Source organism: Oratosquilla oratoria, chromosome 26, assembly GCF_046742065.1.
Source record: "Oratosquilla oratoria isolate Oo_2021 chromosome 26, ASM4674206v1, whole genome shotgun sequence".
Taxonomy (NCBI): Eukaryota; Metazoa; Arthropoda; class Malacostraca; order Stomatopoda; family Squillidae; genus Oratosquilla; species Oratosquilla oratoria.
In genome coordinates, this window is record NC_134802.1 from 49,502,293 (window position 1) to 49,517,741 (window position 15,449).

General features: G+C 44.2%; 1 protein-coding gene across 6 annotated transcripts in view; it reads right to left on the minus strand.

Annotated features, from left to right (window-relative positions):
* LOC143039543 (uncharacterized protein CG43867) overlaps positions 1–15,449 on the minus strand; it is a 284,063-nt gene that overhangs the window by 120,647 nt on the left and 147,967 nt on the right. The window contains exon 2 of one of the 6 annotated variants that reach the window (XM_076209716.1): positions 3,179–3,226. The exons of the other annotated variants lie outside the window; for them this stretch is intronic. Within the exon in view, the coding sequence (XP_076065831.1) occupies positions 3,179–3,220 (42 nt within the window). The 5' untranslated portion in view covers positions 3,221–3,226. The remainder of the gene's footprint in view (positions 1–3,178; positions 3,227–15,449) is intronic. 6 annotated transcript variants of the gene reach the window in all.

Consider the following 15,449-nt stretch of genomic DNA (forward strand, 5'->3'; position numbering starts at 1 on the left):
AATACACGCACTCACACATACACAAAAACGCACATATACAAACACACACATATACAAAAGGCACACACTCACACATATACACAAACATAAGTACTCATACTTACACAAACACACACACACATGCAAAACGCACACTCACACACATATACACAAACACACTCACACATATACACAAAACGGATACATTCCAATACATATACACAAATATGCGCACTCACACATACACAAACACACACATCCACACACATACACAAACATATGCACTCGTACATACCCACACACACACCAACACACACCAATACAAAATGAACACACCCAAACTCATATACACAAATATACGCATTCACACATACAAAACGGACACATTCAAACACATTTACACAAATATACTCACACATACAGACATACACACAAACAACGTACGCAAACAAACAAAAACACACACATATACAAAATGTACACATTCAAACACATCTACACAAATATACGCACTGACACACACACTCACATACACACACATATACAAAACGTACACATTCAAACACATTTACACAAACATACCCACACATACACAGACATACACACAACGCATACACATACAAAACGTACATATTCAAACACATTTACACAAATATACTCACACATACACAGACATACACACAACGCACACGCATACAAAACGTACACATTCAAACACATTTACACAAACATACTCACACATACACACAACGCACACACATACAAAACATACACATTCAAACACATTTACACAAATATACTCATACATACAGACACACACACACATCCCCCCGTCTAACATCGGGAATGCAGCGCAGCCTAGCCCAGCCTGAACCTGGAGCATGTGGCGCTGTGTAGACTGTAATAAACACTTAGGCGGTCGATACCCAGCGCTCGACGAGAGCAAGGGAGCATCTGATAACAAACAGCATCTGCAGCAATGGTTCCAAAACATAAACCGGCGCTGTATTGCCCTCGGGGAGCAAGGTACCCCCGACCACATTCCCTTACCGTGAACCCGTGGGACGTGGCGCCCCCTGGGGGGAGAGTGAGTGGATCCCTCTGGGGATAAAGCCCCCCTGGGGGTGTTTGTGCCCCACCCGTGCATAAACGCCCCCTTTTGTTCAAATTCGGGGCAAGGGGCACCCCCTCCCTCTTCCCCCCCCCTCCACCCATCATACTAAAACCCTCAAGAATTCTAGAATCAGCATCTAAAGAATGACAGCTGACCAGGAATCCATCTACCATAGCATGGGCAGATAAAATACTCGTACAATTCAACAATTTTCTCTCTATATAAGATAATAATAAATAAATAAATAAATAAATAAATAAATAATGATACAAGCTAAATCATCCCCCGCTCCTGCATAAGGACCACGGCTGAACCACCACCATAGTGGACACACACACACACACACACACACACACACACACACACACACACACACACACACACACAGACTGTGTGTGTGTATGCACGCTCTATGTATTATGTATGTATGCATGTGTGTGTGTATTAGTGTGTGTGTGTGTGTGTGTGTGTGTGTGTGTGTGTGTGTGTGTGTGTGTGTGTGTGTGTGTGTGTGTGTGTGTGTATTAGTGTGTTCGCGTTTGTGTGTATGTATGTATTAGTGTGTCTGTATTAGTGCGTGTGTTTATGTATGTATTAGTGTGTGTGTATTAATGCATGTTCGCGTTTGTATGTGTGTATTAGTGCGTGCGTGTGTGTGTGTGTGTATGTGTCTGCATGCGTGTGTATGTAATCGCGCGAGAGTACTTTACCTACTTGTACCACGAGCATAACCTTGTTCTGTCTTTCCCAACAAGTTACTCAACGGCTCCAGAATCCAAAACACTGTAAAACACAAACTTGGCCCGTTTGGAAATCTCTCAAAACGCGATACACAAGACCTGAGCTAATGTTTGTTTTCGATGTTTCAAACTCTACAATGATGCAATGCGCCAAACACGCTCTCCCACGAAAACAAACACTACAAACACAGTTCCCTCGATGTAAACACAGACACTACAGAAGCGATTGGTAAGAACACTATAACACAGAGTTCTCTTCAGGTGGTGAGGGGTGGGAGAGGATTAGGTCCCCCACTTACTAAATACACAGTTTCGGTTCGTCTTGGAACAATTAGGCTCGCTTTGGATGTGGGCCTCACGCAAACTAAGACCTTCCATCCACGGTGCGATCGGATCTTGAGATCTGGTCGGACAAGCCGAAATCGGCCCACACACGATCCAATCTGACCGGATCCGACTGAATCGTGGATGTCGGCCAGGCAGGTCGAAATCGGTCCATACACGATCCAATCTGACCGGATTCGACAGAATCGTGGATGTCGGCCAGGCAGGTCGAAATCGGCCCACACACGATCCAATCTGACCGGATCCGACCAGGCCTCTCCTCCGGCCTGAAGGCCAGATCGTACCGTGGATGGCGAACTCTGGAACCCAGTGTACAGTCGCCACCATTTCTGAGTATTACGGTGACAGATGTCGTCCTTCCTGTTGTCAATGGCCAATACACTCTCCGGCCGCCGGACAAGTCTTGGACTGTGCAAGGGGGGGTTGGGGGGGGTATGGACAATCAGTTTGGCCTCCACAGTTCTCGCTGATCCTGTCCGGCGACCGGAACAGGCGGTCTGAGAGTGTATGGGCAGCTTACGACTTGAAGTGCAACTTCCTCTTGCTGTACACACATCATACAACCTCAATGAATCCGTTTATTTTTATTATTATTATTTTATTATTAGGAATATTATTATTATTATCGTTATTAATATTATTATTGTTATTATCATTATTATTATTACTATCATCATTATCAATATTATTTTTATCAAAATTATTATATCACCATTATTAATATTAATATTATTATTATTATTGTTACCATTATTATTATTATTATTATTATTATTATTATTATCATTATTATTATTATCATTATTATTTTTTATTCTATTATTTTTAAACAGTCTATCCCACTCCGCAAAGCTGGCCCCCTGCATCTCCACACAAGACCCCAGCCACTGGAGTATGTCTCAGTGTAGCCAACTGTACATTCACTTCAAATTCATATTCATGCACTGACTGTATAAGGCGAAACACAAAGCAAAGCAACAAAAGGCGGGCGAAACAGTACTTGCAAATGTATGTCCGTCTCCCAGCCGTTCGTCTCCATCATCTTTACCTGAAAAGAGAAAAAAGAAAAAAATGACGACTAGGATGCTTAGGTCAATAAGAGAGAGAACAGACACAGTTCTTGAGTAAAAAAGAGAAAAGAGAGAGAGAGAGAGAGAGCATCACTTACTCGAACGTCGTAATCAATTCGAAACTTTATCACAGATTCTGATTCGATCATGGAAATAAAATTTTCATATCAGCTGAGTACGACCACAAGGGGGCTGAAAGATACACAGAGACGAAACCCCACGAGGACTACACCGTCAGGGCCTGACGGCGGGGGCACCATGTGTTGGCATGGTGTATAATACATACATTGTATTATTTCAGTATTTATTGTAATAATTGTATTGTGTATTAAGTATATTTATATTGTATTATATTCTGTGTGTTTTGTATATATATTCTAAATGCCGTATTTATTATTTTTATCAAATGCCGCAAGGCTTGGCGTGGGTAGTTTTTAGCGGGAACGTTGGCGTCAGTCGACGAATCACGTTCACGCCTACCACACGCTTGTCTTTGTGTCGTGTCACATATTATATTTATTTTCAATTCTATAAATTTGAACTGTGCCTCCTGAGTTTCTTTAGCCACCCAGAACAACCCCACCCTCCCGCCCACGTCCCAAGACGCGCCCGCACGCCCCTGGCACGGACGGTGATGACTGAACCTGGCTCCAGGTGAGTGAGTGACGTCAGCCGCCGTGCCTTCGCCAACACCGGACTCCTCTTCGCCAACTGCGGACGTCATCATCGGCTTAAGACGAGGACAACGATGTGTGTGTGTGTGTGTGTGTATTCACTTGGTCTTTGGATCACGTGTTGGACTCGTGATCGACAGCTATTTCCCTCCTGGAAGAGAGCTCAGAGCTCGTAGGTCCGATCTATGGGTAATGCTATGACCTTGCACACACACACACACACACACACACCCAACTCCCCGCCCACGAGAGTCAGAGTAACGACCCGAGGCACAGCGATACCGAAATAATTTCGGCCCTGGGCAGAATTCGAACTGGCTACTGGGAGCACTTCTGCTTCCCAGTTCAGCGCTCTACCAACTGTGCCACCGAGTGTGTGTGTGTGTGTGTGTGTGTGTGTGTGTGTGTGTGTGTGTGTGTGTGTGTGTGTGTGTGTGTGTGTTTATCTAGTATTTACCTAGTTGTATTATACGGGAAGGGAGCTATGCTCGTAGCGACTCGTCTTTGTATCTTTCAACATCTAGTTTGTTCTTAAATTCTTGTATAGTTTTTGCACACACTGTTGCCTCATCCAATTGTGTGTGTGTGTGTGTGTGTGTGTGTGTGTGTGTGTGTGTGTGTGTGTGTGTGTACATGTGCGATTCGCCACGGTCATGGGTCTTGGATCACGTGTTGGTCTCGTGATGAGACCTCAGAGATCATATATGGCCCAATCTATGAAATGCTGTGACCTTAAACACACACACATACACACACGACTCCTTGCCCACCCTAGGCGGGACTCGAACTCGGATCGCTGAATTAGCGGTCGAGAATGGTACCACTGCACCGTCGAGTCGTGTAGTGTGTGTGAGTGTGTGTGTGTGTGTGTGTGTGTGTGTGTGTGTGTGTGTGTGTGTGTTTGTGTGTGCACGCGTGTGTGTGCAAGCACAAAGACCTACTGTGTTTCGGTTAACGTTTTCCGTACCGTAAAGTAGCGCAGCATCGCGTAGCGTAGCTTGTCTCTTTAAACCTTTGTTCCTCCGTATCTTCTTCATCGTCATGTGTTAGCTTGTCTACAAAAAACTAATTCTGGTACGTTTCCAAATTATTTTGCCCTTCGTTAAAAAGAAAAGAAAAGAAAAAAAAACGTTGCAGGAAGCTGGACTCGGGAATCTGCAAACGTTTCCTTCCGAAACGTTTCAGTACATGAACCTGGTTCAACATCACCGTGCTGTTGCTTTATTTCTCTGTGATTTATTTATTTTGTTTTATTTTATCTTTACAATATTTTATTAATTCATCTATTTATTATTTATTCTTTTACTGGAGCCACTTCTAGCCGTAAACATTACGTGTTCACTGATTGATAATCTGATAAAAAAAAAAAAAAAAAAAAAAAATCCTACGCAGTGGAAATTGAGAAACCCATGGTTGGGCAAAGCTCTGTCAGTTGCAGCAAGCCGCAGATTTTTTTTTTTTTTTTTTTTTTGCCGACGTTGGGTCGTTTCCCCGCCTGGCCAGGGCTGTCGGCCACCAGCGCAGCAAACCCGTAGCGAGTCCCGGGTCTCGAACTCACAACCACCTGCTCATGAGTTCGACACGGTATCCACTGGATGTTGTAATGAGACAATTAGGCCTTGTTCACACGAGCGGTTTCAGCCGCGGCGGTTCAATTACAATGCAAGTCAGTGGAGCCGTCCACACACAATCATCCAATTTTTCTTTGACTATGCGGTACCGCCGCGGTTTCCGCGCGGTTCAAACCGCTAGTGTGAACAGATCTGGAGTCCATCCCGGGTGTCTCATTCGTACAAAGTGTTGCAACGCCTAACGCAGTTCTGTGTTCACTTGTTCAACATTTTTTTTCCTTCCGTGAGCTTCATAGTACTCATATAGCCAAATGAACTCGAGCATTCTTCAAAATGACGCAATTTTTTGAGTAACTTTTTCACTTAAACACATGTATCTTTCATTCCAGGGTAAACCTTAAATACATTTTCCAGGAAAAAAAAATTAAATACATTTCCAGAAGAAAAAAAAAATCCACAGCAGTTGGATGACTGGCAGTGTGAAAACAATTTGATGTGCGTTAGTGTATTATACTTCGTCGGTATTTTTTTCTTCCTCGAGTAAAATATCTCTCTCTATTTACTACTGACCAAGATACAATTAAGCGATATTTCTTTTCCTCCACGGGCGTCCTGGTCGAGGGAAAATCGACCCTAAATCCGGAGGAATTAAGGGCGTTTTTTGGGTACTGGGGAGGACAGTGCGTGACGAGGAGTGAGGAGGAGTCTGCGGTGGAGGAATTGTCAGTAAAGAAACAACCTCTGCAGTATTGTGACGACGACGACGACGACGACGACGATGATGATGACGATGGTGGTGGTGATGATGGTGATGATGATGATGACGATGGTGGCGGTAGTGGTGATGGTGATGATGATGGCGACGACTATTATGATGATGGTGATGATGATGATGATGATGATGATGACCATGATGATGATGACAATGACGACGACAATGACGATGATGATGACGACAATGATGATGATGATGACAATGACGATGACGACGACAACGACGATGATGATGACGATGATGATGATGACTATTATTATTATGATGATGATGATGATGATGATGATGACGATCATCATGATGATGGTAGTGGTGACGATGATGATGATGATAGTGGCAGTGGTGATGGTTGTTATTGCTGTTGTTGTTAATGATGTTATGTGTTGTGAGGTGGTGGTGACGTGGTGATGGTTGTTACTGTTATTGTTGTAAGGTGGTGATGTGGTATTGGTGATGAAGGTGACGACAAAGACAGAAATGGTATATGTAATGGCAGACAGTTGACCAGAAATAAATTTATCCCTTTATTCGACAAATCTAAATGCCTCCCTATTGATTTTTCATTTGTGCAAAAACTAATTATCCAAGATAAGATTAATTGAGATAATTCAGGAGATAAAGATGTTCCCTACTATATCTCATACATCTGTAGTTATATTTCTATAGTAAACACTTTCGATTAATCAGGCAAAATATCACAAGTTATTTGATGCGACAGATATATCTGCTTTGTGGAACACACGACAAAACTGTGAACATAGAAGCTTGTTAGAAATGGGTAAGTGTGCAGGTCTAGAATCTGATGTAGTCTTTCCATTTTAACTAAATCAAGTTGCCCTTCATGAAATATAATTATATTAATTTACATCATTGTTATAAAATATATTTTGACAAATGGGGAATAATCAAAACTCTGGAACAGTGATAACAGATATCAACACGGGATGTGAGGAAGGAGAAATTAATACGACTCATTGCCTAATGTGTGGTACACATAACAATTCTTCATTTCATTAACGGTAAAAAGAATCCTGAAATGCTCATATCAAACTACTTCTCTGCAGTGAGAGAACGGCAGACATTATCCCGTTTTCTATTGACATTATAAAAATTGAAACCTTTTTTGTTCTGGAGTTTCATCAAGAAGAGAAGAGGAATTCTAAAAGTACATCAATCAGTTAGAAGGATGCCCGGAAGAGGACCATATGCGTTTCGACCAGTATTTCCCAAACTTTTTTTTTTTTCTTTTTCAGTCGACCTCCAATGTGATCCTCGTGATAAGATCGCGACCCCCACTCACCTATTTTTATACGTGTTCATATATATGACTAGTTGTGGACTGTAAAAAGTAGGGGACAAGTATAAGGAATATATATGTAAGAAAGGTAATGTAAGGTTATCAAAGACAAAGTTAACATCATCATGGTTATTGTAATGAATTCATATAATTTTGCAACAACAAAAAATTAGCATACAAGATGTTTTCACGACTCCAGGATTGGGAAACAGTGTCTTACACCTTCAACAGCAACATGTCATGTCTTTCCCTTTGAGCGAATTCTCTTCCGTCGTAGCAGGACAAATGGTGGTAGTGGTGGTGGTGGTTGGTGGTTGGTGGTGGTGGTGGTTGGTGGTGGATGGTGGTGGGTGGCAACAAAAGGGGGGCAACATTACTGCCCCCACGGACTTCAGCCCCTGCAGTCACTCGGGCAACCGCCAGCAAGGCGAACCAATGGCGCTATTCGACAGCAGCAACAGCGTTGCCATGCAGGAGCACTGTCACCCAGTGCCGGCAGTGCCAGGCAGTGCAGTAGGAGGAGGAGGAGGAGGAGGAGGAGGAGGAGGAGAGGAGACAGTGACACGGACTGGGGCAGCACGGACGGACTTTCCATCGTCGTCGCCGTCGTCGTCACGCCGCTTAAAGGGGTAAGTTCGTCTCAACAAAGCAAGCCTGACTGCCTGACTTGCCTGCCTACCGCCTCTTCTCTCTGTCTGTCTGTCTGCCTGCCTGCCTGCCTTCCAACCCGTCAACCAGCCTGCCTGCCTTCCAACCCGTCAACCAGCCTGCCTGCCTGCCACGTAGCCTGTCTTCCTACTGCCTCTTCTCTCTGTCTGTCTGCCTGTCTGCCACGGAGCCTGTCTTCCTGCTGCCTCTTCTCTCTGTCTGCCTGCCTGCCTTCCAACCCGTCAACCAGCCTGCCTGCCTGCCACGTAGCCTGTCTTCCTGCTGCCTCTTCTCTCTGTCTGCCTGCCTTCCAACCCGTCAACCAGACTGCCTGCCTGCCTGTCTGCCACGAAGCCTGACTGCCTGCCGCCTCTTCTCTGTCTGCCTGCCTTCCAACCCGTCAACCTGCCAGCCTGCCAGCCTGCCTGCCTGCCTGCCTGTCTGTCTGCCACGGAGCCTGTCTTCCTACCGCCTCTTCTCTCTGCCTGCCTTCCAACCCGTCAACCAGCCTGCCTGCCTGCTTGCCTGTCTGCCACGGAGCCTGTCTTACTGCTGCCTCTTCTCTGTCTGCCTGGCTTCCAACCCGTCAACCTGCCTGCCTCCCTGTCTGTCTGCCACGAAGCCTGTCTTCCTACCGCCTCTTCTCTCTGCCTGCCTGCCTTCCAACCCGTCAACCAGCCTGCCTCCCTGTCTGTCTGCCACGAAGCCTGTCTTCCTACCGCCTCTTCTCTCTGTCTGCCTGCCTTCCAACCCGTCAACCAGCCTGTCTCCCTGTCTGTCTGCCACGAAGCCTGTCTTCCTGTCCGCCTGTCTGTATAGTAGTGGTTCTTAACCTACGGTTCAATGGTTCCTTGTGGGCCACCGTAGTTCACAAACAGTGCCACAAATAAAAGACTAGTGATAGTTAGTGGATACACTAGGGCTCTACCCACTAGTGACGGGATTTCTAGGAAGCTAAAGAACAGCAATACATAAGAACGGGGTACACAAGGAAAGAGGTTGAGAACCCAGGCAGTGTAGAGCCACGAGACCAGCTTCCTCTTTGTCTGCCGAGAACGCGCCCCCTTCTCGCCTCGCCTGGTTCCCAATCTCCCTTGTTCTTCTGATTTGTCCATTTCTCTTGCTGTTCCACTGCTCTCTCTGCTAACTGCTCACCAGGCACAAATGCCCTAATTCCCAGAGGTCCTCCTCTGCTCGTCCGTCTGCCCTACTTCCTCTTCTTTGGCCTACTTCTGGGACACACCCGCTTCTTTGTCCTCCTTTTAAACATTTTACGTCTCTTCTGTCCACAATTACTCCCGACCACGAGTCTAGAGCCGTCCTCCTCAAAATTTATTTTCCTTAATTTGACGCCATCCTTTCCCCCCCCTCCCCCACCCGGTTATATTATAATATTTGCACAAAAAACATTTCCAAGTCCATTTCCGTATTCAGAACGTCCCCGCCTTTTAATTAATTTCCTGCATGCGATCTAAGTTTCAGTTTACATTTTCATCAACATATTTAAAAGATAAGGACGGAGCGGAGGGAAATGGCTCCAGTGAAGGCCAGCTTGGTGGAGTAGGAGGAAAGAACGTGGAGTGACCGTGCTAGAGGGGCGAAGACGCCATGACACTCACTCCCCTTTCTCCTTTAAGAAAAAGACTCCAAGACTCCACAGACACGAGGAGTACAGAGCGAAATGGCTCCAGCGAAGGCCAGCTCGGTGGAGTAGGAAGAAAGAACGACGTGGAGTAACCATGCCAGAGGGGCGAAGACGCCAAGTCACTCCCTCCCCTTTCTCCCTTAAGAAAAAGACTCCAAGACTCCACAGACACGAGGAGTACAGAGCAAAATGGCTCCAGCGAAGGGCAGCTCGGAGGAGTAGGAGGAAAGAACGTGGAGTAACCATGCCAGAGGGGCGAAGACGCCAAGTCACTCCCTCCCTTTTCTCCCTTAAAAGAAGACTTCAAGACTCCACAACCACAGGGAGTAGAGCGTTATCCTGACAACACACTGTCTCCAAGCAGACTTTTGCAAAACCGAAAATACTCCTATTTTCGTCCAGTTTCGAATTCGACACGAAAGCATCTGGAATTCGCGAATTCCGACTCCTGCTGTTCCATTAGTACTCTGATGGTAAAAAACGATGTGGAGCGTAGGTAATAGCTACAGATTGCATTTACCTAATGTTCTCACTTGCACTATGCGTTTCCAGCGTCAGTATTTTCAAATACATACATATATAGACATGCATACATATATACATTATATATATATATTATATATATAAATATATATATATATGTTGCAGAAGAGTTTATAATATAATCTGAGGAAGGCATACAGCCAAAACGTAAGAGAATATAGTACCTCTGCCATCATACTACACACACACACACACACACACACACACACACACACACACACACATATATATATATATATATATATATATATATATAAACACACACACTAGATTTTTTATATGTGTGCGCAATTTTTGCTGCTGGGAGTTTAAATGTTGATGTTTTAGTGCCTCCTACCTACCCGTGGGTGAATTCAGCTGCGAGCGTGCGTGTGTGTGTGTGTGTGTGTGTGTGTGTGTGTGTGTGTGTGTGTGTGTGTGTGTGTGTGTGTTCACCTCGGATCTGCTGCAGCCTCTTTTCGAGACAGCCAGACACCACCCTACGGCAGTGAGCTCAGAGCTCATTATTAGCAGATCTCTGGGTAGGTCTGAGACCACTCACACTCCACACACCGGGACAGCAAGGTCACAACTCCTTGACTAACATCCCGTACCTACTCGCTGCTAGGTGAACAGGGGCTACACGTGAAAGGAGACAAACCCAACTTGTCTCCGCCCGGCCGGGGAATCGAACCCCGGTTCTCCGGCTTGTGAGGCCAGTGCTTTACCAATCCGTGTGTGTGTGTGTGTGTGTGTGTGTGTGTGTGTGTGTGTGTGTGTGTGTGTGTGTGTGTGTGTGTGTGTGTGTGTTACAGCCTCCACGTCACGTCACTGCATTTTTTTCATTTCCAAGTGACGCCGTTCGTATGCGAGGCTCAAGGAAGAAGTTTCATCTCGTGGAGTTCTATTGCCTCGGAGGCGACGCGACGGGGAGTTACAGTCCTGGAGTTATATATCATGTAGCTTACGTTTCGCTTGGAGTTTTCATTTTGGAGTTGTACTGCCAGATTGATACTCCCGAGTTCGGGAAGAGCACTTACTCTACGTGTCCTTTGGTGTCTCTCTCTCTCTCTCTCTCTCTTTTTTCGGGAAGGCTCTCTCTCTCTCTCTCTCTCTCTTTTGGGGGGAGTCTCTCTCTCTCTCTCTCTCTTTTCAGGGGAGACTCTCTCTTTCTCTCTCTCTCTCTCTCTCTCTCTCTTTTCGGGTCTTTTTTGGGGGGGAAGTCTCTCGTTTTTTGCGAATCTCTCTCTCTCTCTCTCTCTCTCCCGTCGCGAGTTTCCACTTCATTGTGGACTTCTAATCAGGTCGTCACAGACATCCGGCCATCCAGAAGAGCTCGGACGATCACGTACATGAAGAAGTGGGAAAAAAGCAAAAGAAGAGGAAGGAGGGGAAGAAGAAAGTTGTAAGAGGAGCAAAAGAAGAAGGAAAAAAAGGACGAAGAAGAAGAAGAAGAAGAAGAAGAAGAAGAAAAAAGACAAAGAAGAAGACGGAAGAAGAAAAAGATGGAAGCAGAAGACGAAGAAGAAAAAGACGAAGAAGAAAAAGAAGACGAAGAAGAGGAAGGGTGAGTAGAAGAAGAAGAAGAAGAAAAAGAAGAAGAAGAAGAAGAAAAAGAAGGAGAAGACGAAGAAGAAAAGGAAGACGAAGAAGAAGAAGCAGAAGAAGAAGAAGAACCTCCCGACTCATCAATCTATTTCCTTTGGCACTCCCCCCTCCACCTCCCCCTCCCTCCCACCCCCTTTGGCAGACGCGTCACAAAGGCCTGATCCCTTTCTTTGCCGGGCGATGATGATCATCTGTTCAACTGCTGTCGCCAGTCGATTTAAATCGTCTCCATGGCAACAAAGCATCCACCCCCCCACCGTCTACGGCAGCCCAGGTCCGCAATTACATAAGAATGAAGGAGACTGCAAGAGACCATAAGGCCTACACTAGACCTTATCGTATATTCAGATGACAAAGAAAAATAAGAAAAGGAAAGAAAAAATATGTATAACTAACAAAAGTTACTATTATAATGATAATAATAAAATACTTTTAAGGATGACCACATCCACAGTATTAATGGAAACAATAGCGATAACAATAATAATTATAATGAAAATAAAACCAATAATATACTAATGGTACGGCAATCATAAACGACAATAATAATAATAATAATAATAATAATAATAATAATAATGATGATAATAATAATAATGATAATAATCATAACAATAATAATGATAATAATAATAATGATTACACTAATTGCAATGGCGATAATCATGAAAATAATTATGATTCATTATATATTATCAAAATTATCATTATTTTATTTCCATTATCATTATTATCATTTATTATTATCATTATGATTATTATTATTATCATTATTATTAATATCATCATATTTTTTTCCAAAGTCAAGGATTCCAATTGCTTTCCCCGAGGGATGCGTTCTGGCTGGGGGGGAGGGGGAGGGGGAGGGGGAGCTTGGAAGAATCCTCCCCCCCACCCCCCGCGTTGAAGGAAAACGAGGTAAGAAAAACCTAATAATATATAATTAACCGAAGAGACGACATCTTCTTTCAACTTTTCCTCGGGAAGGGAAGGAATAAATGACTTTCTCCGTCGATGAAGGAAAAACTCACGTGTTTTGGAGGGATATAACCACCTTTACATAAATTAATTATTTTGTATGGGAATGAGGGAAGGTGGGAGGGAGGGAGGGACGGAGGGAGGGGAGGGAGGAAGGGAGGGAGGGGGGAGGGAGGGGGGAGGGAGGGGGAGGGAGGGGGAGATGGAGGGGAGGAAAGGAGGGAGGGAAAGGGAGGGACGGAGGGAAGGAGCGATGGAGGGCAGGAAGAGAGGGAGGGGAGGAAGAGAGGGAGGGAAGGGAGGGAGGGGAGGAAGGGAGGGAGGAAGGGAGGGAGCGATGGAGGGGAGGAAGAGAGGGAGGGGGAGGGAGAAAGGAAGAGGAGGAAGGGAGGGTAGGGATCGAAGATGTCCACGACCACAAATACCACCACCACCACTACTACCACCACCACAAATACCACCACCACTACCACCAATTCACGTGTTCTGATTCCCTTCCTAAAACACTGTACTACATTGAACTTTGGGCGACGCATTTTTTCGTGATATCATTTGACGTTGCGATTGTATTCCGTGCATTCAACGTGCCATGATGAATTTTTCACTTTAGGTCAGGTCATATTAGGTCAGTGCAGTAGTACCGAGTACAGGGAAAAGACCCGTTGAGATAAATGTGTATTCTTAACCTTACAAAGGATTACAAAGGCGGAGCATACCGACAGGAGACCTTTTGGTCCATAATTAGGTCGGATGCGAAAAAATATAATAATGATAAAAAAATAATAATAATAATAATAAAAAATATAATAATATAAATAATAATAAAATAAATAAATGCATAGGTATAGTTAAATAATAAACAGGTAAATAGTAAATAATAATAAATTGACAGATAAATAATAATAAATGAAAATCAAGCAAATAACAAACAAACAGACAAATAATAACAAACAAATAAACAAATAATATAAAATAATTGGCTATTCTTACGCCAAATAAAGGAGTTTCAAGAGAAAGCCAACGCGTCTCTGATTTAGTGACAGGACGTGGGACCCAGTGGCAGCAGCAACAGGAAATCTGTAACTATTGCAATAAAGAAAGAAAAATCTACGATTTCTGAAATCATCCTCTTCACTTTGCCAAAGTTAAACTTCTTCACCAACCCAAAACTAAGACACTTTCACCAAGAAATAATCAAATAAATAAAATAAATACTATAAATGAACTGATAAACTAAACAATAATACAAAATAAATTAATTAATTAATTGATAAACAAATACAAACAGTGGCAACCGCTCCAATGACTTCAAACTCCACCCAAAGCGAACACAACACTTCAATCCATTCCCCCTCACCAAAACCTCCAAGGACACTTTTCCGTCTCTGTATTATTCGGCTATCCCCGGGACATCACCCTCCCTACACACCCAACGAGCCGCCGAAGGGTCTCCCCCTCACGTCTCCCCCCAATTGAGTGAGCAGACCGGCTGACTAATCGAGCGGCCACTCGATAACCGTGGCCACTCCATCGGTGGCCCCCAGCGGACCGTTTCCAGTGTGGCCGTCATTGCTCACCAGAGGGAGAAGAGTCGACGCTTGACAATGCACTGGTTAAACGGTTACCGTGGGGGGGGGGGAAGAGAGAGAGAGAGAGAGAGAGAGAGAGAGAGAGAGAGAGAGAGAGAGAGAGAGAGAGAGAGAGAGAGAAAAAGACTCGGTTTAGCAAATGCACATTTGAGTCAATGGTCGGAGAGAGAGAGAGAGAGAGAGAGAGAGAGAGAGAGAGAGAGAGAGAGAGAGAGAGAGAGAGAGAGAGAGAGAGAGAGAGAGAGAGAGAGAGAGAGAGAGAGAGAGAGAGAGAGAGAGAGAGAGAGAGAGAGAGAGAGAGAGAGAGAGAGAGAGAGAGAGAGAGAGAGAGAGAGAGAGAGAGAGAGAGAGAGAGAGAGAGAGAGAGAGAGAGAGAGGGGGGGGAATAGAAAGAGAGAGAGAATGACTCTCGTTTAGTAAATTCACAGTTGAGTCTATGGTCGTTGCGATATATTCAGTCGAACGCTTATTTTACAAGAGGCAGTTGATTGCTTTGTTTGAATTGATGTTTGGGAGATCGATTGCTCTGCAAGAGATGAAGGTGTAACGAGTGGACCTGCAATCAATTTCCAATCAAGACCAAGGGACTGTGAAAAAATATATAGAACATGTGTACACACACACGAATAGATATATACACATATACACACACACTCACAATCATATTTTCCTTTTTTTCTATAGGGCGTTATTTTGTTTTAGTCATTGAATACGTCTAGTTTCTCGACTAGATTTATATCACTGATCCCTGTCACTTTTTCTAATAATATTATTGTTTGAAAAGAGGGAGCCGCAATAAAAACTTAGAAGATCTCAATGGCAAAGCGGACAACGAAGGAAGATGATGAAAAAGAAGAGAGAGAAAAAGATGAAGAAGATGAAGTAGAATAAGAA